This window comes from Sander lucioperca, chromosome 2 (assembly GCF_008315115.2).
Source record: "Sander lucioperca isolate FBNREF2018 chromosome 2, SLUC_FBN_1.2, whole genome shotgun sequence".
NCBI classification, from domain to species: Eukaryota; Metazoa; Chordata; class Actinopteri; order Perciformes; family Percidae; genus Sander; species Sander lucioperca.
Genome location: NC_050174.1, coordinates 11,406,002 through 11,432,524, shown reverse-complemented (window position 1 = coordinate 11,432,524; position 26,523 = coordinate 11,406,002). Strand labels below are relative to the sequence as shown.

The 26,523-nt window shown below is 40.1% G+C and overlaps 1 protein-coding gene across 3 annotated transcripts in view; it reads right to left on the bottom strand.

Annotated features, from left to right (window-relative positions):
* Window positions 1–24,458, bottom strand: part of ntrk2a (neurotrophic tyrosine kinase, receptor, type 2a) — a 91,207-nt gene extending 66,749 nt beyond the window's left edge. For 2 of the 3 annotated variants that reach the window (XM_031308871.2, XM_031308872.2), the window contains exons 1-14: window positions 23,575–24,458; window positions 20,672–20,746; window positions 19,046–19,117; window positions 18,574–18,642; window positions 17,502–17,650; window positions 7,140–7,273; window positions 6,298–6,430; window positions 6,023–6,094; window positions 5,576–5,803; window positions 4,483–4,509; window positions 4,115–4,123; window positions 3,771–3,782; window positions 3,446–3,483; window positions 3,111–3,210 (exon numbers count right to left, since the gene is read on the bottom strand). In XM_031308871.2, coding sequence (XP_031164731.1) covers window positions 3,111–3,210; window positions 3,446–3,483; window positions 3,771–3,782; window positions 4,115–4,123; window positions 4,483–4,509; window positions 5,576–5,803; window positions 6,023–6,094; window positions 6,298–6,430; window positions 7,140–7,273; window positions 17,502–17,650; window positions 18,574–18,642; window positions 19,046–19,117; window positions 20,672–20,746; window positions 23,575–23,828 — 1,372 coding nt within the window. In that variant the 5' untranslated portion in view covers window positions 23,829–24,458. The remainder of the gene's footprint in view (window positions 1–3,110; window positions 3,211–3,445; window positions 3,484–3,770; window positions 3,783–4,114; window positions 4,124–4,482; window positions 4,510–5,575; window positions 5,804–6,022; window positions 6,095–6,297; window positions 6,431–7,139; window positions 7,274–17,501; window positions 17,651–18,573; window positions 18,643–19,045; window positions 19,118–20,671; window positions 20,747–23,574) is intronic. The other variant, XM_031308873.2, reaches the window with a different exon arrangement.
* Between the last annotated feature and the right edge of the window lie 2,065 nt (window positions 24,459–26,523).

The window sequence follows — 26,523 nt, the reverse complement described above, 5'->3', positions numbered from 1 at the left end:
AGTGGCCAAAAAATCCAATATTTCAAGTTTAACAAAAGCAAAGACAAACAAGATTTCCAGTATTTCAGCTACACTAAATCTGCATTCACCCTTTCAACACAATCACCACCCATGTGGATAATCTTACATCTGCCAACACAAGAACACACACAACTACTGTATATACAGTATATAAAATATCAATCCTGTGAGTGTCAAGATACAGCGAGTGAGAAGCAACCTGTACCAAATGTTGCCCATGTGTTATTGATGAGAGAGGAGCACAATAATGCAGTCAATATAAATAATGTAAACCAGCCACAGCTTTTAACTGCCAGAAAGAGACGGGCAGCGATTCATCCAGAGTCAGCGAAGCAAGTGGTGCTTTTCTCATGCACACCTGTTCAATATGGTACAAGGCCTGACACGCTCTCTTCACACTTTATGATCACAAGTTCATCATTATCGTCAGCGCTAACTGTGTCCATGTGGGGGTGTATATGTAAATCGTGTTTATTATTCGGAAAACCATGATGCCATGAAAAAGTGCAGTTTGTTTTCGATTAGAGCTGATAGTGTGATGCCATCTGCGGTTATATTTCTGTTGTTGAGATGAACGGTCAGCGGTCCGGTATAGGAAGCATGTGGAGGTTTCAAACAAACAGCGGTATGCGGGCACAACTGTTGCTGTGAATTACTGTAGGGCTGGGCAATATACTGTATTGATATTATATTGATATCGTGATATGAGACTAGATATTTTGGATATTGTAATATCGTAATATGGCTGATATAATATAAGTGTTCTTTTCCTGGTTTTAAAGGCTGCATTACAGTAAAGTGATGTCATTTTCTGAACTTAACCGACTGTTCTAGTTGTTCTATTTAATGCCTCTACCCACTCTACCAGTCATTAAATCGACATTTCTGATTATTTATCAAAAATCTCATTATGTAAATAACATTTTGTTAAAGCACCAATTGTCAAACCTACAATATCGTCGACAGTGAGGTATTTGGTCAAGAATATAGTGATATTTGATTTCCCCCATATCGCCCAGCCCTAGATTACTCATAGCTCTTCAACTCTGTGTCTGACTCTGCTCTTCATACTGACACCACTATCTCTCTCTCCACACACTCAATGTCAACATGCACATACAGGGCACATACATCTGGGTGCATGTGGAGTATGAGAACGGGGCCGCATGGGGAGAGGAAGTCGGCAGTGGAAAGAGGGAAGGGTGAAGACTCAAGGGGAGCAATCAGAAGGGCAAAACGGTAATGTGACCTAACATCCTACACATGAATGGAAGCATGCTCACAAATACTGATATATAGGGGCTGCTAAGAGGCATTAGAGAGATCATTTTCTTTAGACCAACCTCATTCACCTCTACTGGAGAAAGAAGAAACCACACACAAGACCATAAATACAATCTCTCACACACACACACACACACACACACACACACACACACACACACACTCACGCACACACACACACACGCACACACACACACACACACACACACACACACACACACACACACACACACACACACACACACGCACACACACACACACACACACACACACACAATGTACTGTATATGCTAGCTGCTCCATCCATTGCACCCCTCCTCTCTGGGGTGCCATAAATCAGTCACTGCCAAACAGTACAACTGAGAGTCACACACACAGGTACACACATTTATTACGTCCGTCTCTACATTTGCATTCACTTTTTGGTTTGTTCATTTGAATGTCAAATGTGGACTTTCACTGCATCAAATGCTAATATAATATATAAATAAAAAGTTATTTATTCCTAAAACAACTGTATCTTTAAACAGCACAAATTGACTTCCTCAGAGTGTTGATTTCTTGGGTTGCTTCTTGTGAATGCATTATGCTTTTTCCACCAAACTGAACTACACTAAAGTCAACTGAATGAAACGCACAAAATACATCAAGCTAATGTATTTTGGGATTTTCACAAAGCTAAATCTTCTCAACTTGAATCACTTTTACAACAAAGAATAATCCAGTGGAAATAAAAGATGAGCGTCTGTCTGCTTACAGCTCTTTAGCTGCAGATGCATTGAACATATTTACATTTGGAAAACAGCATTACTATCATTATGTACTGTATGTCTAAAAGGAAAGACTGATGGAGGTGTTGTTCAGCGGTTAGTATACAAAGAATAAGAAAATATCAGCCAAGCGTCAAAGTGAGCAAAACAGAGTAAAATCAGTTCTAGTAAGTCAGTATGATAAATAAGAGAAAATAGATTAGTTACACTTGTAGCCATTGCAGAAGTCACACATCATTCTGTAAATGCTTTTTGAAAACTGGGTGGCAAAATAATGCTTTAACAATGGCTACCACAGTAGTTTCACATCAACATGACGGATCCTACCGCAGCTCAGTTTAGTCGACAAGCATGTTATTTTCCCAGCAGCACTAAGACCCGGTGAAACTGCTTCAACCAGCAGCTGATCCCACCTGAACTGGATGGATTCATGAACACATTATGGTTTGCATATTAAATGAGATCTAGTGGGCAACGACAAACAAATCCCAAGCCCATAAATTCTTTTTTTCTTTTTTTCATCCGAACATCATACAAACATGAAGCTATGCTATCTTGGATTTAGGCCCTATATTATCACCTTTTGAGCTGAAATAACCACTGCAAGGAAAATGTCCAATATGTCCCCTGTAATGTGTTGAAATGTGAGGCTGAAGCTGGATGTATACTTATGTGTTAAGGAGCTACATGCATGGGCTCCAAGGCTATGGCACAGCTGGCATGCACCTCCTCAAAAATGTGACAAAACATTAACAAATTAGATTTAGTTGTCTCCTGCTAACCTGCGTGAAATACAAGTCAATGTGGAGGTGATATCAGGTTCCATTTTAGTTTTTGGTATTTTGGGGCAAATATTTTGAAATGTGTTTTTGATGTATCCACGAAGCCATCCATGTTACACTTAATAGCTCAAATCATTGATCTAGACATCCACAAACAACAAATCACCATCATTTGTTTTTAATTTATTCTGTGTTGTTTATCCTCTCCCACATTATGGAAATCACCAGTGCAGATAGAGGTCAAGAGTCTTACCTTTGATGCCAAACTTGGAGTTTCCTCCAAACTTGAGAATAACCAACATTAGAAGGAAACCAGTGAAGGCGACAGCAGCAATGCCCACCACCACGTACACCTGCACAATGAGAAAACAATGAGTTTTAAACCTCCCGTACTGAAGAGACACAATATACACACCACACCAGAAGGTATAGACCAGATTTTCCAAAGTACTGCTGTATCTTTGTATCATGGTGAGTTCATTCATTTACTTCTAACATGAACAAATCCAACACAAATAAACCAACAAAAAAAACAGCCAGCAACTGACTGAAGCAATCAGCAAAGAAGGTCAACAGTAAGTGACTTACAGCGACTCTGTCTTCAGGAGGGTCTACAGTGGGGCCCTCTGTTGATAGAGAGAGGGAGAGAAAGAGAGAGAGACTCAATAAGTGATTTGTGGCTGAGTGGACTGTGTTGTATGTAATAGTAACATAAACTTTCAAACATTTTAAATCAATATGATTTATTGGTCATCTGCTTCTGTCAAACAATGAACAGCTTGTTAAGTGGGTGAATTTAGTTCAAACGTTAGCAGCAATGTCTATCACAGTCCTGCAACCTCAGTGTCATTATCTGAGATACTCTTAGCAATGTTTGTGATTGGGAATGATCAGATAAAATGCGTGGCAGTACCTGGGGTTAGATCTGCAGGAGGGAGGTGGTGTTGGACAAACAGCAAGAAAGAGAAGATACAAATTAGGTCCCAAGCATAACAACATACTTAAGTTGTAAATTATTTTACATGCACTTCACAAAAAAATGTTGTCAGTCATGCCTGTTTTCTAAACTTGTTTCAAAAACATATCCATTACACAAACACAATACACAACATATATTTAACATGCAAATGAACACAATTTAACATCAGAAAGAAATTATAGCAACATCAGGGCCACAGTGTGGGAAAAAGACATAACATAACATAGACATAACAACCCTAATCCCTAGCTGCAAGGATGTGTAGGTATGTAACGCACCCTCAGCAACTTGAGAGAAAAAAGAGAAAGAGAAAGATTTCTAAAATGTAATTTGTGTTAATTCATAAGGATGATCATGAGATGTTAAACAGAAAAAAGCACTGATCTAAAAACACTGAGTATGTTACATGCACACTATTATTCCACTATTATTCAGAATATGACAACTTTAATAATAGGGGAATATTTTATTTTCATTAGCCAAATAAACAGCTTAGTCGCAATATTGTCTTTTTCAGAATGGGGTGGAATATTATGTGCATATATGTATTGCCTGACACTATGAACACACTATGAATTTTAACTGGATGTGTTAACACTTTTACATTAGATACAAATGTGTAGTAATTAATATCTATTTCACTCACCATAATAGTAAGGCTCCTTCTCCGTTCCTGCACATTAGCAAACAGATTACATTAAATTAAATATTCACTTTTACCAAATATTTTATGGACAGTATCTGCACACTATTAAAGCTATATTTGAGAATATGATCTATATGTTAGCATCATATACACAGGGGGGTAGACATGTTGCCTTTTTTAAGTTCAATAAAGTTTTTAGTGCTTTATTCCAATGTTTTTACCCTTATTGATACTGTTATGCACACAACCACCTTTCTGCATCTTCATAAAATATATTCATCCCCATGTATATCTCACCATGTCATCTGTCGACTCTCTATAATTTAATATGCAAAACTCTTCCACATTCTGTGTTCAATCAAATAATATCAGCTCCTCCTTCAAATCTGGTGACTACCACTAATTGCAGACACTAAAGTGTACCTTGCCATTATGACATCCCATTTTTCAGACAAAATAAGCAGGATGGTGCTTTAAAAGTCTAAAGGGGAGTCTTCTTCAGACAATAGTCAGAAGTACCCTCCCCCAACCCCCCCATTTACTGAACAGAAATGTGCGACAGTGACTCTGTAACAAGTTCACAATCGTGGCAAAAAGAATGTGGAGCAAATAGATAGAGAGAGATTAAAAATAGCAAAAAAGACTTGGAACAGTAACTCTAATGTTAAAAGTGATAATTTCTTCATAATTTTTTAAGAGCTGCAAGCAAAAAGAAAAGAAAAAATGTGTACTCCAGGCTAGGAAATGTTTGAAAGTTACATCAATATACCAGTTTAACAAAAAACATTATGACAAAGTGGTATTGTTATATTACGATTAAAAGATAATAATCATAATAATAAATCATTTTGTCTAAAAAAATAAAGAAAATGGTGGACAATTCCCACCACAATTTCCTGCAGACCAAGGTAACATTTTTTAAATTGCTTGTATTGTTCAACCAACAGTCCTATATATATATATATATATGTGTAATCAATTGATTAGAAAAATATTTGCTGATTAATCTTCTGTCAAACGACTAATCAATTGACCAATTGTTATTAATTTAACACTTTATAATGAAAGCAAAAGTTTGATTGTCACTCCTCACCATCCCAGGGCTTGCGCATGAAGTGAGCCTCCACCTCCTTTTGGTCCGTTCCGTATTCGTTTTTAGCCAAGAGCGTGTAGCGCCCATTGTTAAGGTGTGTGGGGCTGTCTAGCTGCAGGCAGCCGTGGTACTCTCTCTCTGTGACATCATGGATCATGGTCATTATGTAGACCCCCTCAGTCACCGCTTCGCCATCCAGAAACCATTGTAGGTGCGGCGTCGGATTTCCTAGAAAGGTTTTGAACAACAATACAAGAGACTCTGTAATTTGTTTTGGTTTCAGATTAGTCTATCTTCTTTGCTAATGTAGTCACTGCTATGTTTAATATGATGTGATTAAAATATAATGTGACAATATTTAATATTTAGGCATAGTATGTCATGCCTAATAACAAAAAATATACATACATGTATAATTAAAGGACAATATGTGGATGTCTGTCCTACCTGCCACGCTGAAGGGGATGCACCAGTGATGGTCAGGGATTGCATCACTCAGTTTAGTGATTTTGGGAGGAACTGAGTGTAGTAGAGAGAATAGCAAGTTTAAGAGCAACAGTGTAAGATACAAACGGTAAAGACAGAAAGTAAGATAAGTACAAAGAACAATTCAGAGGTAAAACTAGTGAAGCATACAAAAACACAGTTGTCTACTGTACTGACAGACACTTTGACACAGTAATCTACATTGAATTAGGGCTGCTAGCCAGAGGGAAACGTACAGAGTATATCCAGCAGCAGCGAGGACTCTTTCTCTCCAACAATGTTCTCAGCTGTGCAGCTGATCTTGCTGTTGTGGTCCAGCGACGACAGGTTGGACAGTCGAAGCCACGAAATCTGGCCCGATGTCTCAATCTGAGCAAGTACACACATCCATATATCAGCACGAAGATTCTGCTATTTTCTATAATGTACAACTTGAATAATGTTCAGGATATTTGGCAAAGCATGAGAAGCATTGGTTTTAGCTGATCATACCAGTGAAATCATCACATGCATGGCTCTTTAAATCAAATAAGATAAAATAAATCAAGAGTTTTCAAGAGTGAGAGTATTTGTTGCTCAAGTGGTCTGAATCATAGTAAAATACTGTGTCAGTGGGATTTACTGTAAGTATAGCATAATTCAAAATTAAGTAAATATCTTAAAGAGATCATTTAGTTCAGGGGGAGTTTTACTATTTTGATTACAAAATACAAAGTTTGCATGTATCTGATGACATAGCTCCGATACCAAATATCTATGGAATCAAGGATCAGTAAAGCATTTAAGACTGCACAATTTATTTTATTTTCATTATTGATTTTCTAATTTTTCTTTAGTATTTCTTATGCCTGAAAAACTCAAACGTTTCCATTTATTATACATTATAACAAAGAAAAGCCCCAAATCCTTACATTTAAGAAGGTAAAACCAGCAAATATTTGTGCTTTAAAAATGACCAGAACAATTGTTTCAGCTCTAAAAGCATTCATACTTAAGACAAGTAATATGATATTATATGTGATATGAAATGCATAATCCAAACATATGTGAGTTTCTGTTTCCATGTGTGTGGCCTGACCTCATAGTTGGAGACCAACGCCATGTTCCATATCAGCTCAGGTGAGGGCACCCCAGAGGTCGTACAGGACAGGTCCATGTTCTTCCCCTCCCTTAGTCTCACTTTGGATGGGCTCAATGTTGCCATGGGAACCTCTACATACAACCACGTAGTGGGAAGGAGGAGAGGGGAGAGAAAAGGGAGGAAGCAAACTTAGGATTCACAGCCAACTCTTGTCTTTTCAGTTGAAACACAAGGCACGTAACAACCTCGACAGTAAGAGTGGAAGAGCAAGCAAACACACACCCACTACACACAAAGAAAAGAAAGGACACAAAGAAAAGACCTCGAATTCAATCACCTTCTTTCTTTCTCTCTCTCGCTCTTTCGCTTTCATTTACAGCACACTCACCCCAATCAAACAGTCAGACAAAGAGACAGAGTTCAAACACAGTGATGGTCACACTGATTACTAGTGCATGTCTTCAGCAGCCCAAGTACTAAATTGATTGGACACAATCTGAAGTCTCATTCAAAGCAAAGACACTGGTGTGTGCGTGTGCGTGTGTGTGTGCGTGCGTGTGTATATACGGTGCTGACCAGGAGGTGACCTGAGTATGACCAATCAGGCTCAATCAGAGTCTTGCCACCCTCATCCCCTGTCCAATAAAAGAAGAAATAACAGAAGGGAAGAGGAAGAGAACAAATAGAAGAGGACAGGAGAAAAAGAAGACAAGGAGCCAAGAAGAGAACCTAAAGAAGAAAAAAGGGAAGAGATAACAAAAACAATAAAAGAAGAGAGGAAGATGAGAACAAAGAGAAGAAAATGAAAATAGGAGACAAGACAAGAACCAAGAAAAGAAAAGAGAAAACAAGAACAAAAACAAAGAGAAGATGAGAAAATGAAGAGAAGAGGAGAAAAGAAAAGATGTGAACACAATGAGGAGAAGAGAAACAGGAAAATAAGAAGACAACAACAAAAAGTAAAGAAGAAAAGACGACAAGAACAAAAAGAAAAGAGGAGGGAAAGAAAAAGACAAGGAGACAAGATCCAAGAGAACAGAAGACAAAAAGAGAGAAGAAAAGAGGAGGATACAAGATGAGATGAGAGAAGTGAAGAAGAGGAGAGGAGAAAAGGGGAGAAGAAAAAGCAAAGAAGCAGAGACAAGATGAGAACCAAGAGAAGAGCAGAAGAGAAAAGGAGAACAAAAAGAAGAGGGGAGAAGAAATGGGTGTCGACAGCTACTGCAGATAAAACTGGACAGAATCCTTATCGACCCCTTCCACCTCTTCTGTCCGGCAGCAGAATGCTTATCACCAGGGCAACCCACTTATCACTACGGCAACCTACTCCATCACCGTGAGACACACTAAAAAACAGTCATTTCAGTGGTGGCAGTCCAGCTGCCATATCAGTACTACATATCTTAACCAGCTCTCGGTAAATCAGCTTTCTACTGACACTGCAGCCATCTGCAGGTCACACACACACACACACACACACACACACACACACACACACATACATGCACTACAGCGCCTAGAAATCAGAATAAAACTTCTGGAAACCTCCTCTGTTTTGATGTGAGTGCAGTTGTCATGACCTGTCAGTACATAGTAATACAAATTATTTCCATGTTCAATTATTTACAAGTGCAGCTTTGGTAGTCCAACCACCCGTGACATCCTGTGTGATTGTAATCCTTTAGCGGCTTGAATGTGTTCAGAATCAACAAGTAGGATTGAAGAGGAATTTACCGTAATTAGCATGGCAGACCAGCCTGTGTTTGTGATAACACATGAGTCATTACGTGGAAAGATTTCACTATTATGTGCTTCAGCATTTGGCTCATGCTACAGCCCACCTGCAGCCAGTTGCAAACATACTGTATGGAAAATAGCAGCAGTCAAGTGTCTGCAGAGGGTGAGCCAGCTAATGCACAACATCCAGGAATCAGACACTGTGCACTGCATTCAGTTGATTTATTTTCATTTAGTTTTATGACAACAATCCAAACTCAATGTATTCAGCCGTCTTCACCACCGGATAAAATTTACTCTGTTGTCAATCATTGATTTGGATTCGTTGATATGCAAGCTCAGTATGTTTCATCTAAGCACTTAAAACATCTCAGTGGACTTTAAGTTTGAAATTATTTTGCTAGACTACAATTTCCAAAGTCAATAACGAACTTCCGTGCTTAACTTTGAGCCAACACAGACAATGGATGAAATCATAACAGCTACTGAGCTCATATGTCAACATATTCTCCATATTCAGTCAAAATTAGCCTCTCTGCCTCCTAGTGTTTTTTTTGGAGGCGTGGGTCTATAAGTGACACACTGAACCAGTCTATGACATGGTGTGTCCTTGTTTTAACATAAATCTTACTATGCCATGATAAATAATAATTGGAAATAATGCACTTGTACCAGGATAATATTATATTATTTATTATTTATAAAGTCTTTGGCTTAGACTGCTGGTAATTTATGGTCTAAAACTGGATCCCAACTGCTTTCATTTACTGTCGTCAGCCAGGTTATTTTTTTTATTCTTTTTTAAAAAAGAAACCCATACATTTACAGGGGCTTTTTTAAATTAAAAAAAGATGTGGAACTCTTACTTTAAATCTGACAATTCTGTTTGTCTGTTTGTTTCTTTCCTCAACTAACATTAATTTGTGGGACTGTGGTGCACAAGCAGCAGCTTATTTGCACTTTCTCTAATTGTTTCTCTTATTTTGTATTACCAGATGTCATTTCTGACCTTTTTCGAACCTTCTTTTCTATAAACAATGATTTTTACAGGCAATGTATTGGGTAAGATTGTAACAATGGAAACCTCTCCCTATCAAACCCAGAAGAATGAATGTGTGTAGAATACATTACGTTACTGTAGCACTCCAACATTACATCATGACTTTGCGTAAACATACACGCCACTTTCTAAAGCCAAGTGGTGCGTTATCTGTACGCCTTTTGAGCTATCCGCGTGTATGTCTACGCCGTATACAGCACACCGTATACAGCACGTTGCATTTTGAGCTATCCGCATGTATGTCTACGCCGTATATAGCGGACGGGTTGCAGACTGATCTCAATAAGTGGCCTATGTATGACACACCAATTCATATGCCATTTTAGCGTGTTATCAAGACGCATAATCGCTTTTCAGACGGTTGGCTTTAGGAAAACAATAACAGGGTTGGGTTTAGGAAAAGAAGAACAGGATGGTTGGCTTTAGGAAAACAATAACGGGGTTGGGTTTAGGAAAAGAAGAACAGGACGGTTGGCTTTAGGAAAACAATAACAGGGTTGGGTTTAGGAAAAGAAGAACAGGACGGTTGGCTTTAGGAAAACAATAACGGGGTTGGGTTTAGGAAAAGAAGAAAGCGACGGTTGGGTTTAGGAAACGTGACACTCGGGACATGATCCCCGGTCTCCTGGGTGAAAGTCCTGTGTTGTTTGATCCCATCCACCACCCCAACCAATCTCCCTATGCAGATTTTTGGGCTTTCATACTACTCGCTACAGCGTAAATTGACATGCAATCGCAAGGTAATGTAAGTCAATGGAGGCCAAACGGCGTTGATAAACACGCTAAAAAGCGATTATGCGTCTTGATAACATGCCAAAATGGCATACGAATTGCCGTGTCATACATGCGCCACTTAATGAGATCAGTCTGAGCACTCAGTATATGCCAGTCCTTGACACTCCTTAAATTCAGATTACCTTCATTCACCAGGAGCATGTGTTATGAATGGGCTGTGAATTACAAGCAGAGCATTGGGGATATGCCCTGATGATGTGGAGCTGAAATGCTGCTCACAGCTCATATTTAAAAGCAAAACATCCACCCTGGATTGAAACCTCTGCGCAATGCACCCCAAAATACTTCAGCGTCATTGTTGGAGGTGTCATTGTGGTCAGCTCTTGTTATGGGCCACAATAGGCACGTCCACATGATGTTCAGAGAAGTGTTCACAGTTATTATGTAAGGCTCCAGCCTATCCACCACGGAGATGTGGTGATTTCTGAGAGAGAGAGGCAGAAGCAGGCGAGAGAGAGAGAGAAATCTTTCACAAAATACACAACAGGGGCAGAATGAAATGTGCTGAAAAGTCACACAACACAAAACCTCGGTATTTTTGTGTTGTTCGCACACAGTGGAGACTGTAAATGCATTATGAGGGAATCATTTGTGCTCAAAGAAGGCAGAAAAAAATAGGAAGGAGAATGGGAGGCAGGACTGGATGAGCAGCCTTGAAAGCCAAAATCTTTTTTTTTTTCCTCAAATCCGTCAATACCTGCCTTGTCTGTATTTGTCACTTTTTTATCTTAAATAATGCTACATATCAGTTATTGTGCCAAGTGATTTTGTATCTGTAACTACTGTATACTTAAACTAACATTTAAACATATTAATCCTGTTTCGCTTTGGTTTTAAGCTAATTTCTTGTATTTAATTAGCAATTTTGGTGTCTGATCAGCTCAACCATATTGCCATACTAGAATGTCGATGTGGGACACATTGCAAAAACATGGAGGGTTCAGTTCCATAATTTTTGCCACTATTCTTTTAAATTCTGACTTTCTACAATAGCAGCCAAGGCAACTATTGGGGTTAGAGAAATATTTTATTATGGCAAATACATTAAGGCTAATGTATGGTTTGTTCAGGCTATTAAAAAAACATTAATGGTTGATTTAAAAAAAGAAAAAGTGAAATGTATGCAAGGCAGACATGCCCGTCCATTATCTCGACCTCCACACCCTTACTCTCCACCTCTCTTAGGGACCGTTCGGTATTTATGGAATGGACCACCGGAGGAAAATAGGGGAGGGTCATGTCTTTTTATTCTTTGTTGAGGGGATGGTCATCCAATTTTTTTTAGTCTAGGGGGAGGGTCACCCAACTTTTTTATTCATGAGAACAGCAAACTTTCAAATTGGCTTGTTTGGTGCATATTTATCCATGTAGCTCCATGTAGCTCGCTCAGTCTCGGCCCCTATCGCTAGCAGATGGATCCCTCCCTATTTAGTCAGCCAGACAATTTTGAGCTGTAGCTTTAGAGACGTGGGATTTCCCAAACTGAATAAATCCCGCTGGCATATAAACACAAAACTGCTTTGCTAGCTCCGTCGTGTTGTAACTAAGACATCTGCTGAATTTTTTTTTATTCATTAGCATGATTGCCGTACTGTCAAGTACAAAAACATCCGAAACACCGTACGAAAACATAGCGGACCAGACGCAAGCTTTTTTTTCGAAGCTCGCGCCACGGACAGCAACAAGCCGGGTGGGCATGAGACGGGAGGTCTGCAGGCTGCAGCCTTGATACCCGACTCACATATCCTTTCGGTCCCAGTGATTCTTTGTGAAATTGTGCAAAGGACAGCCTTTTCAAGGCATTTCAGAAGGAAGGAGTGGCATGCAAGCTCCCAGATTGACGCTCGTCTGAGAAATGGAGTTTTGGATAATGTTCAGCTTCGGCAGCTTTACCCATGCTAAAATAGACAATGACTGAGGAAGCCTAGTGACGAGTCCACAGCAACCAGTGTTGAATTTATTATTACCCAGTGTGCTTTGCTGAATGGTCTCAATGTTTTATTGTTTTATTTCATGTGTAAAATACTAGTTTACTAGATGGGTAACTTAGTATTTGAAGTAATGCAGTAATGCAGGAAGTGTGCATTTTTCCATGCTTATTGTGTTTCCACAACAATTTTAGTGAGTAAATCTACTGAAATGGCCACCACACCATAACAGAGGAGTGTGATGCGTAAGATGAGAATGCAGAGGTTTAGTCACGTATACCATGGCTGTAAAAAAAACAATAGGTATCTGTATGTCTTTGCCAAGTGCAAATTAGTAGGCATCAGAAGGCATCAATAAATTGTTGGGGAGGGTCATCCCTTTTTCCCAATCATTTTCAGTAGGAGTTAGATTTTTAAGTGGCATGTGGCAGCCGGAAGTGGCATGTTCTTCACCGTAAGACGTAAAATATAACTTATAACGTTCAAATATAACTTATAACATAAGATTTCATTAAAATATACGTGGCACTTTCTAAAGCAATGTGGCGTGTTACCGCGAGGCTACGTCTTATCGTGAGACTACGTGACAGGCGGGTTGCATTCAGGAAAAGAAGAAACGGTTGGGATTAGGAAAAGAAGAACGGGGTTAGGTTAGGGTTTAGGAATAGAACAACTGGTTGGGTTTAGGAAAAGAATAATGGGATTAGGGTTAGGAAAACAACAAACGTGAAAAGAAAATATCAATCGCGAGACACAAAGTTACACGCGGTAACTCGCTCCCCGCTCTCCTGGGTGAAAGCCCTGTGTTTTACCCATCCTCCACCCCGACCAACATACCTAAATGGATTTTCGCCATTTCACACTACTCGCTACGACGTCAATTCACACGCAATCACTATTGGCATACGGAAGTACCGGAAGTACATGCCACTGGCATGTGCCACATGCCACTTAAAAATCTAACTCCCTCTCATCATTTTGGAGGGATCCAAAATGTATTGCTGGTGAAGGGAGGGTCAGGTCTATTTTGACTAAAGATCTCGAAACTCCTATGGTGGCCCCTGAAATAAATAACGAACGCTCCCTTAAGGACACACTGCTTCCTGCATTTGCATTGGATGCAAATCATGAGGCGCTGTCTAACATGGACATAATTCCTCATGATACTGAGTTGGTTCAGCTATGCATCATTCTTGTCATGTGATGGACCACTGCTAAATTACATAAATAAAACTGCATAGTATTCCATCTTTACACAACAACTTTTACTCCTACTACTACTCTGGCTTTTTGGTCTGTGTGTACTGCCATTTACTGCTCGAGTCTGTGCCTAAGGGCTGCGTTTGTGTTAGACATACTGTATGCAACTGTAAGAGCACACTACACCAAAGGCATGCCTACCTTACACCAAATGACTTTTCAAGCGATTCCACTGTCGCAGACTAATTTCCAATATCAGAATGAAATCACGTTCCGACAAAATCAAACGCTTTTGATATTATCGTACGTTTTAAATCTCAGTAGTGAAGTTAAATGGTGTTAACATAGTCAAAAACCAATTGGTGCACTCCCTCCAGCACCAAAAAGGAAGCAGCAAACAGCTAGAGCCAGTGTTGTTCATGGTTGCTATGGCGCCACGCTAAGCTAAACACTAAAGAGGGAAAGTTGCCGATTTTCAACCCTTCTGAAGCGCGTCATCCAACGGGAGTTTTACCAGTGGATTCCTTAAGCTACCAGCTAACGCTAGCGCTAGCTAGCTTGGTTAAGTCTTTTAAAAACTAATTTAGTTGTAGTCTTGCAATTTGTGACCCTGCAAGATCCCCAGTCTTTACATATTATGACAGTCTTTAACGTTAGATGTGGGATGGTTGTCTTTAGATGTGAGATGGTGTCAGAAGGAAAGATGAGAGCAGAGGAAATAATACTTGATACAATAATTAAGGAAAAGGGGACTAAAACCTGATTCCAGTAAGACAAATGGACAGACAGAAAGACAGAGAGGGAGAAAGATGAAGACAGAGGGCACCAGTGCTGGGATGTGACCAGCAGAGGTCCGGCAATCCATCTGCTGTCATTTCCATTGCACATGGGAAGAAAAGCACCTTTGCTCGTGACAGCTGGTTTCGATTATTAACATTTGGATCATTTAGCAGATAGCAGATTTTAGCCACATAAACCTAACAGGTGTGATGGCAAAAAACCCTAAATGTCTTGGTTTTCACATTAACGAGCATGACCATAAAGTTATTTTACAATTTAAGAGATATTTGTTAAAGGGAATTAAAGAGTGGGGAGTTACAAGGTTTTTATAGTTTTAATCATTTTATTAACAAACAACTGAGTGGGAGTGTTTTAATACCTGCAGCTGTTTGAACACCAACATTTTTGCTGAGTGACACAGCCCACTTATTTTCAAACATGGGGCTGCAGTTACATCAGAGCAGCATTTTTTTTTAGTAAAGTTTTGTATAGGTCAGCAGTGGGAACAGTCTGTGTTTGCCAGCCTTTTCGAGGGCAGCTCCAGCAGTAAACACAGAGAGAAACCGACCGAGAGACATATGCGGGTGGCCTAAGAGATCAGTGTCAGCCCGAGGGCATCGTTGGGCACTTCCTCTGCTTTGTGCCTTCCTCATATGTCACTCAGAAATGTTCAGACAGACAGCAGCACAGAAAGCCAGACATGCAAACAGACAGAGATGGAAAATGAGTAATAAAGAGGGGGAATGACAGCCTGAGAGAAAAGATAGATAGAAAAGATGACACAGAGAGCTAAAGGCCAGCAGTTTGGACTTTTGGTGTATCACTGTTAGCCCTGGGGCATTATTTGTCACCCCTGCTCCACCATGTCCTCCTCCTCATATGTCACACTGCCTGGGGGTCCCCTGCCCACCTCTCCAGGGGCCCTGCTGTAACTGTGCTAATGCCAAAAATAACCTCCGCTAATGGAAGGGAGGCAGAAGGGACGGATCAATAGGAGTTATCAATGACATTGTTAGCTTCCTGCATGCTAACTTATTGTTTGTGTCCTATTCGGGCCCGACTGCTCTGAGCTATTTTTGACCAGATGGCAAAAATACTTTCAGACTCATGTTCTGGCTTATGAGAGAGAACATTTGATTACATTTCAATTGAGTGTGTTTTATAAATTCATATCAGACATGAAGATTCCGTTATGTTCTCACTGTACAGTAACAAACTGGAACTGACAGGATTTATTGCCCCAAAGGATGGAACTATCTGCCTTTAATTTGTTTGCTCGGGTTGAACTCAAGCGCTAAATTATTATTAAATCTCACTTTTAGCCAGATTTTTGTTTGTAAAAACCTACAAATCCAGGCTGAGTCTGGACAGACAGGTAAGCTGTATTCTAAGAAGAGAGTCCACAGATAGATTCATTAAAATGAGGGGGAAAATAAAGCATAAATAAACTGCTGGCATTTTTACATTCAAGCTTGATAAACACTCCCGTAAGCAAGTACATAAAAGGATTGTGGTCAGTGGAAGTCTGTCTAGGAGTGACCGCAAACTTGCTGGTTAGCATGACGTTAAACTTGCACTGTTGCACTCGTAGTGTGAATAAAATGGTCTGGTTTGTAGGCACATTATTCCCTATGGTAATACTAAATATTGTTTCTCATTAAGTTTTCCCAATTAAATCTGTGGAAAATGTCTTTTATTTCTCATAAAAATGTGACTATTGCTATTGCATTTGAGTATTGCAGCTTTCCCTAAGTCAAGAAAGAATTCCTTCTTAGATGACCGAAGCATTATGATTCAGAGAAAAACGGGAATAAATCTGCTGCGTGACAGCAGGTCACCAGTGCCATAGGACATAGTGCAGATGGTCTTTATAACACTTCATTTTATTGTGATTCATGCAGTGAATTTTCTCTGCTCAGCATCTTCGAAACTCAGTCATCTGTGTGTTGAATGACACATGCACTCCCTCTCAGTATAATTTGTTTCTGCTTCTATAATGTCCTGCACAGTGACATTTCTACACCTATGTGCAAATATCTCAGATGACTGTAACTAGTCTATAAGATGTCATAACCTCTCACACAGCACACACAAACACTCCTCTGCAGGTCACACATTCCGCTCTCCTCCATCTGGCGGCTAAGCTATGCATCATATGCAATGGCCTTTTAGTGACACCTTGCAGAAACCATACTACATTTTTCTCTATAAAAGCAGGGCTCTGACTGTGCATGCATGTGTTCATTTGGTAATTTGTTTGCTTGTTCATGCGTAAGACATGGTAGCTTTTTGCACTGCTTAGCAGATAAATTACAATAGACAGGCTAAGCAGGGTCTTGCATAAGTAAAATACAGTGTGTGCAGCATCCTCGTTTTAGCCTGTGAAAGTTCACATATACCAGCTGGTATAAATTACTGATTACTGCAGTGGTTGTAGTTAATGCATGAATTGTGTTCTTTGTACAGTTATTCTCATAGGTTTTGACAACAAACTTCACTTTCTCCAATTGTTCATCCTCCACACCTCCCGTGAGAACCGACAAGGCTCAAGTTTTATAGAGTATATGTCGTGCACTTAAACACATGCACATTTATGCAAACATATACACACACATATAAAAACATGTCAGACACATGGAAAAAACATACATACAATCAAATCAAAGCAAAGATTTGGAAAAATCGTTGTAAAGGAAACCATTAGGATTACTGTACCCTCCAGGTGCTTCAACAATTTTCACTCTGCTACAGCTTGTGAATGTCTTTTCCAGCTCGTTACTCTGTGTGTGTGTGTGTGTGTGTGTGTGTGTGTGTGTGTGTGTGTGTGTGCGTGCGTGCGTGCGTGCAGCGTGTCCTCACCACAGTTAGGTAGTGTCAGTCTGGACAGCAGCTTGCGTCCTCCTCCATCCTCAATGCAGCGCAGCTCCTGAGTGTCTGCTTCCTCTCCTAACAACAGCTTGATCCACATGTTCTCACAGGAGCAGTGCAGAGGGTTCCCTGTCAGGATCCTACACACACACACACACACACACACACACACATATATATATATATACACACACATATACACACACATACACACACATATACACACACACACACACACACAATGTCATGAACATTCTTGCCTTTATTGACAGGTGTCATCACACATTAACCCCGCCCTGGTGGTTAATTGCTGTTTGCCCACTTTAGCTAATCTCAGACTGCACCCTGTTGCCTAACTCTAAATAAAAATAATAATAATTTTCGAGCTCTAGGAAATCCCAAGACTGCAGGCGGCAGTCAAAGGGGACATCACAAATGCTTTAGGAATATGTTCATCTACAGACTGTGATGATAACTGGAAGGCAGCCCCCCAGGAACAGCGCTCAGCCTTTCCGCCAATTCTTTCCAGTGGCCACTCGGGGTATTGCAACGAAACATCCCCCTGCGTCCCAAAAAGGATTTTCCCCATAGGCCAACATTGTAAAAGAGGCACCTGTAAAACTATGACAGGACCCCTCGAAACTGCAAACATGGTCGGTTATGACTTTTTATTCTGAATTTTTAATATTTGACTTTTTATATTTGAAAAAACTTCCCTCGAGCCAAGACAATGATTTAAAACCTGTGATGTCACCACAAAGTAAAGTCTATGGGCCGAGCAGGAACTCGCGGGAGGAGCCAGCGGGAGAAACACTACTGCGGATATTCACTGGGCCGCATATCATGGAAGTAAACCCGAAAGCTTAGAACTTATTTTGGCGTATGCGCCACTGACCAACTGTCATAGGGATAAACGGGGCTCCGCCTCGAACGCTGTTTTCAGGTCCTATAATACATACATGCTGGGAGGTAAACCAGAGGGAGAGCCAGGAACAGATAGACAGACAGACAGACAGACAGACAGAGACGGGCAGACTGATAGAGAAGGTTGAACTGAACTCACAGATAAGAGATGTTAAGGTGTTTGAATATCCTCCAGGACAGCGATGACAGGTTGTTATCTTTCAGATTCCTGTAAGTCGAACATCAGGGAAAGAGATTGCGTTTGTAAAACTACACAAAATATTAGGTTGGTGTTACAGAAACTAACGGCACATTTTTACATGCACCAATACGCCTCAAATATTTCTATCATAAGAAACAAGTGGTACATTTGATGAAAATAACTATCAATCTGTAATCCTGTTAGAGGATATGTTTTTTCTACTTCTAATTTTCTCTTGATAATGTTACAAATAAGTTTTTTTTACATTTCATTTCCTGTTCATCAATTTCAACAATAAATAATACAATAAATACATGAAATTGAAACATAGCTATAGATTTTAGAAAATAACAATATTGTAACTGTTTTGTCCTCAACTGAATCAAACAACGTACTCACTAAAGGTCAGATAGCATGATTTTATACTTACAGGTACTGTATCTTGATATTGTTTTGAAAGGCCAGCTTCGAAACATATGTTAGCCTGCTGTTGGTCACCGTTCTGAGACAAAAACAAACAGAGTCATCGTCATCATGAGCAAAACCATTAACAACAACTGCAACATCAGCAACAGCAAAAACAGGAATTCAGGTTCCTGATCAGCTCCATAAAGTCTAAAAATATATATTTCATAGCAGTTTCTAATAGGTCATGCTAGAGGTGTATACGTACACGCTAGAAAAATCACCACCTGGCAACCCAAATTCTGTTCTTCTAATGCCTTATCACTAATCCTAGATTTAGTGATCTCAATACCGACATCGGGAGATATTAGCATCGTTATATGCGTGTAGGTCGATAGTGTGTGGTTATAACTGCAGGCAAGGTTTTTGTTCACATTGAAAGACCACCAGTTTGGATTGTTGCACAGCAGTTATGTTCTAAAGCCCAAAAAAAAAAACACACACACACACAAACACACACACACCTCTGCAGGAACGTGCCACATTGTCGTATTATGAGTGAATGTAGAGTCTTATCCTATCCGTTTCTCTGGGTTTGTTTCTGTCAAAGTTGTGCGACGGTATGAGACGTGAGGTGCAAAGTGGCGGTTGGAAATGAAAACGCTGTTATTGGCTGGGGGTTACACACCCACGTGGGGCTCAAAGTCTCTTTGTTGACACCCACAACCGTCCTGACTCTCCAAAAGAAAAGAAAAAAATACACGCAGAGGGGAAGGTCTCTGGAGATAGACACCACCACATACTTCTAGTGAGTCATAATTGATGATTGAGAGGGATTACTTTTGAATTAGTTTATACATTGAATTTTGAGGAAAGCATCGCATAATATAATAAATTATTACTGTAAAAATATCAAAGCTGTAAAAAATATTATCATATTAGTATCAAGACAGAGTGTAATTGTGTGTTGTAGTAGTATTTCTCACGTGGTACAGTTGTCTATGATTGTGGCTCAAACACAACATGTGTTTTGTTCCCACTGAGTCCGACCACATTAAAAGCATTTACACTTGCAATGTCTGACATGCTTTGTACTAATCTGTACCAAATGGAATCTTGGCTGGAAAATGAAGTAGTGTTTTAACAAATTATTATGTTGCAGGAAAGTGCTGCTTGGTAGACAATTCCGTTTTAGATTAAGAAATAAAATGAGACACACCTGCATAGCAAAACACAGTAAGTACAACTCACACCCTGCGATAAACACAGCAGGGTTTCAAAACAACAGACATGGAAAATATATTGCCTTAAGCAAAGAAGGATCATTGTCAATAAAGGCAAGGTAAAGCAATATATCATATAGTGGATTAAAGCAAGCCAAATAAGTCATTAAAATGCAATTAAATTGTTCTTGATTCTGTCCTAAAAATGCTTATATTAGGGCCCTACGATTGAACATTTGAAGCAGGAACATTTTAACACAATATGTGATGAGGTTAACAGAACAGCCAAGAATATAAAACTGTATAACCAAACAAGATTGTGTGTAATCATTTATGAGCAATTTAGTTTATTGCTAATAGCTCTGAATGTTTGCCCTGAGTCAAACTGTTTGTTTTTCTTGGAAGTAAAAGCCATCAAAAAAACTTACAGGTTCCTGAGATTCTTGTAGTAGTGCAGGTCTTTGTCGTTGATGGAGGAGAAGCTGCCCTGGTTGGCGATATAACTGTCAGGGAATACAAGTGTGTGTGTCAGAAGGCTCATTTGTTAAAGCAGGGAAGCATAAACAGAAGCATTTCAACAAGACAAAGAGATATAATAAGCCCATATAATTAGAGTTCAAAATTAAAAAATGAACTCCTGAAGGACTGCAACTAAAATGGGGGGAGCTAGTAGTTGCACAGCTCTCTTCCCTCTTTTCCTCAGCTGCACTGGAGCAAGGTACGTGATGCGTTTAGGGGCCAACAGGAGATGATTGTGGGCAACTCCCTCATGTGAATGAGCAAAATAAGGAAAAACAATATGTGTACTTTTCAAATATCACAGCTTTGGGATCAGATGTCTGAGACCATTCAGAGCTAAACAAAACCAGAACAGTCTCACCTAAAGAGGGAACATGTTCTAACAGTCACAGCACAAACCCTCAGTCTTACTGTTGCATGTATTGTTTGGCTTAATTACAAGGTCATTAAATGTTTTTCATGTGGTAGACATACAGCGTCCACCTGGGAACAAAAAACATCTCTAATTAGAATAATTGATTTCCAAGATCATTACATGGATATAGTAGTGAAGGCCCTTCAGATTTATTTTTGTTGCTCAACATTTCACATAATATGCTGTATTTTACCTCTCTTAAGTCTGTGGATTTATACCAAATGTATTACATTTTAGTAATTATAATAAGATTGATCAGTGAGGATTTAAAACACCTAACCCTTAAAAAATATTTTATAGACGTGTAGTGGTGGCCTATAGGGGGTTCTCAGTAACTAAGTAATTGCAACATCCCCACTATGGAAGCCTTTTTGTTGCATTTCACATCTCCTCTCTCACCCCCTCATATCCTGTCAGCTCTCTGCCGTCGCTATCAAATAAAGTCAAATTAAAGCCTGAAAAAAAGACTGTAGAAAAAATAGTAATACAGTTTGATATGTGACGAATCTGACCCAGAATGTCAGCATTTTTACAGTACATACAGATAAATTAAACCCATTTTTTGCAGCATCTTCAACACACCGTTTCATAAAATAACTTTCAATAAAGATTTAAATTGCCTGACAATAACCACACACAACTAAAATTAAATTCAGACTAAATGTTTTTAGGGTAACAATCTTATTTGTAATCTACAGTACAGGCACCAATTACACTTTCAAATTCAGTGGATAAGTTTCTGTAAATCAGCTATAAAGTCAAAAGGCAGACAGTGTTCCAGTTCAAGAAAGACTGCTGAATAATAATAATGCCAATGCCAAATACTAAGAGCATGCACACTATATATCCATCTCTGGTTTTTCATCAGGTTGGATGCACACACTGCATGTTTGTCCTAGTGTGCATGGAGGAGTTAAGCGTGGAGTTACTACACCCACATGTCCATTTGCCCTAAATCTACTATGATTGCCTGTGGGCAATAACATCAGTATATGTGATCTGTTATGGGATAATTTTGTCGTTTTTACCTTTTATTAAAGGCTCATTACCTATTAAACAACTTTATGTGTTTTTTCTTGGTAATATTGTATAAGGAGCTGCCACCCCAAACATATCACAAACATTATCACGATTGAGGTTATCATTTAGTACACCCACCTCCTCAACTAGGTCTACTGGAGGATATTTTCTTTTGCAGATATGGGAACTAAATGTGAGGTTTGACTCAGCTTTTATACTAAACACAGTAATTCATAGGCTGTGATGACACAAACTGCTTTATTTGAGTTTTTACACCCATTTAGGAATTCACAATAACATTGAAAGCCTATTATATTCGGTCAAATTGTGTGTGCAGACGTCATAAAGTCGCTATGTCTAACCAATACCACGATAACCTCCCCGGATTTTTTGGCAAGGTCGTTTTGAAATTAGAGTGGCACGGTCATCAGTAATTTGTCTGATTACATTAGCCAATAAGCACTAAGTGAATGCTTTTCACCAAACTGCTGGCTCATTTAAAGCGTCCAAGGCTTCTCCCAAGTTCATCTCTGACAAGTCATTATCAACAAGGCCGTTTATCTTTGCCAAAAAAAAGATATTGCAGCAATTCCACATTTTATTCCCCTCTTTTAATTGCTCTCAAATATAAATGCTTAGACGTGCCACAGTTTATTTCTAGGCCACATGATGTTTTATGAAAAAGGGATAGCCTACAGTAGCCTACATTTCGAATGCACACTGAGATATTTAGTCTTGAATTATCACCCAGCGTCCCGAAAATGTTGCCTGACTAGTACAAATATCGCTTGCCATCGATTTTTCTCCGCTTATGTGGTCCATTTAAATACACTCATATAAGCCATCTTGGGAAGTGTCTGTACTAATATTTGGACTGTGGTGTCTGGTGTGCGCGTCGCGGTCCACACACTCACACACGTAGCCTACGCACGCGCCCGCACACAGATTGGGCTTTGTCTAATGGTCAGAATAAGGTCTCTCAGCCTTTCTTTTTTAAATGGGCTGTTTCCACGATGGTGTTGAAAGACTGATGTGCCCCATGATGGCAGTTGAGTCTGTTATGCAATGTAGCCTATAGGTTACATGCGTGTCTGAACCGATCAGTTGCCTAATAGGCTAAACGAATAGAACTTGCATTTATAGGATACAAACTGGTATTTGTGAATTCGCCTTAAATGTATGTATGTGATGTCTGGACCGGTTCTGGCTCTTTCCTTGCGGAACGTGTCTGTCAGCTCCATACATAAATGGCAAAGGAGGGGTAGGATAAAGGATGACATTCCTTTATTTGGAAAGTGTTGGAAAATACAGCCTCGTTGATAAAAGCGGCAGAAATATGAGAGGGCCACTTATTATGAGCTTACGAGAGACACTCACATTTCGGTGATGTTCTCCATCTCCGCCTCGCTCTGCAGGACGGGGAAAGCATTGATACCCCTCTCCGGGTCCACGCAGGAGATCCTGGTGCTGCTGCAAGAACAAAACGACGGGCATGCCTCCGCGGACATCCACGGATCTCCAGAGCCCACTGACACCCCGATTACCACAACCCACCACCACCAGCACCGCCACGACCAAGACCCTGTCCCTGGCGAAGAGAGAGCCCCGCTCCCGGGTCTCCAGGCGCTCATCTCGGGTGCCAACTTCAGCTATATGGCTCGCTGAACAGCCCCACAGCCCGGCCCAGGTTGGCTGGGTTCAGCCCCGGTTCAGCCAATCAAGGACAGGAAAAATAAAGCAAAATCCGATGCTGAGGTAAATACAAACGGCACTGCTAGAAAATCATCTGCCGTGACAACGATGACAGAAAAAAATCAAACCGGAGTGTGTTTCGTCCCTTTCCTGTGTGTTTCCTCCAGAATCCCCCGTCAGTCAGTCAAAATCACACTGCCACACTGACGAGTGTGTGCCAAGGAGGACCTCTCTCTCTCTCTCTCTCTCTCTCTCTCTCTCTCTCTCTCTCTCTCTCGCTCTCGCTCTCTCTCTCTCTCTCTCTCTCTCTCTCTCTCTCAGCTGACACGCACCGACGGAGCCTCCTCGACACAATGCTCTCTGTGTGCGGATGATTCTTGACAGAAAGACGGGTGGTGGTGGTGGTGGTGGGTGGCTGGATAGGCTACAGAGCAAATGTCAGTCAGGACGAGAGAGTCGTGCGGGCCGCTGTTCCCGCGCAGCGATGAGGAGAGAGGAGGGAGAACAGAAGAGGAAGCATAAAAGCAGATCATGTATAATGTGATAGGCTACCTGATTGACCCGCTTTAGGGAAATGCCCCTTAGTCTGCTTGCTCTGGGGGAAGGGTCAGGTGCAGAGCAGAAGGGGTGTCTTGCTCAAGGGCACCTCAGCAAGGCATATGCTGAATACGTGTTTTCTTGTTATTCATCAACCTTTGCGCATCTTCACCGGCCTTGCCTTGAGTTGTGAACGAGGTGTGCATGTCCTTGTCAGAGAGAGAAAGAGAGAGAGAGAGAGAGAGAGAGAGAGATGTTATTCAGATTGTGTGCCTAAATGAGATATAAGGAGCAATCAATTTACAGGCTCTAATTGTCATAATCATTCTCACCATTTATAATCATCATTATCATCTGGTTGTGGGTGTTTCATAAGTAGACCTGTACACAGTTAATCATTGAAAAACAAAAGCTGTCTGAGGGAGGTCTTATTTTAAATTTAGGCAAGTCTTATACTTGGGAATAGGAAAAACCAGCCTGCTATTTCCCATTAAACAACATTTATTAGCATATTTAATTGTCCCACAGGCCTTTTTTTTAATGCCAGCTGAGCTGATGGGTGCATCCACTGTAAATACCAGGACAAGAGATAGCTTAGATGTTTAAAACATCACATGAGAGAGCGTGCGAGAAACCAAGGGAGAAAGAGGGAGCAATCATCATCAAGTCTTTAGCTGGCATGTACTAGACCAAGTGTCACCTTATTAAATCATTAGGCCATATTTCATAATCATATGGTGTTCCCAGCCAAACCAGACCTGAATCAATAATCTGTCATCTCAGAGTGGAGGCTGTACGGCTGCATGCCAGTCACTCTGCTGCTATAGATCTCCTGCTGGATTTATTTCTAACCCAATAGATGATCTGTCTTTTTAGGCTGTACAGCCTTTGAAGAACAGAGCTTCTTCCCCTCAATCTTTCACCTTGTATGTGAGAGACAGAGAATGACACCCCATCTGCCTGTGAGCAGCAACAGCCCTAACACTCCACAGCTGTGAGGAGTCCTCTCCTCTCTCTCCAACGTCCTGTCTCCAGCTCCAACATGACGTTTGTGATGACGCACAGGCAGTGCTTCTGAATAGAGGAGTGTAATTATGGAGCCCTGCCTGTGTCTGAACCAATCTGGTGGATGCCTGCCTCAGAAATCGGGGTGTACGCATTCTGCACAGAACAGTGCACACAAAAATTGTCTCACAAACAGAATATTCCAATTACTCTCTGTTCCTTTTTATTATTTGGAATTTGACAGAGGTTGTAACCTCTGTTAAAATTCTTTGACATTTTAAACATGCAATCGCCCCTTTGAACCATCTGTCATCACAGACAAAGCATCAGTCAGGATGTGTTTTATCCAACACTGTGAGCATATTATAGTATGCCACGCATATTTAGCTTCTTATGCAAATTGTGGAGCATGTTTAATGTGTTAACTGCAAAACCACTTATCTATTTTTTATACATACAATGGACGCTGCCACTGACGAGATTAAAATAAAGGTGTCCCTACTGAAAAAGTAAACGCATTTCTTTTGACCTAGCAACCACAGCCCCTTTTTAATTGCCATATATATATATATATATATATATATATCTGTAGACATTTTAAGTGAGTTTTTATGTGTCATCTAGATGAGTTTGTACAACGAAGTCAGCATCTGACAACAAACAAGTTGCTCCTCAAAAATCACAGCATCCGACTCTTTCCTGGAGTTAATTGACACAGAATTATAAAAGCTAGTTTGAGATAGTAAATTAAAAATTACAAACAATATTGATTCCGTTGGTGAGATGGACACCCAACGAGACAGCGACTGTAAAGATATTTGTTTCTGGCAGTGTCCCTTTGTCTGATCACAATCACGTATTTTTACAGTCACAAATACCTACCTACTAATTGGTGTTCACAATCTGTTGTGTCATCACACTAGCCACTACCCATTGTCTTCTATCCATCTCTTAATTGTTGAGTTTACATGTTATGTTAGATTATTGTGGAAAAAGTCCATTACAGATTCCCAAAGCCCAAAGATTTTAAAGTTACAATGAAAAGAAAAAAGTTAATTTTTGGCATTTGTATATATAAATCACAATCACCTG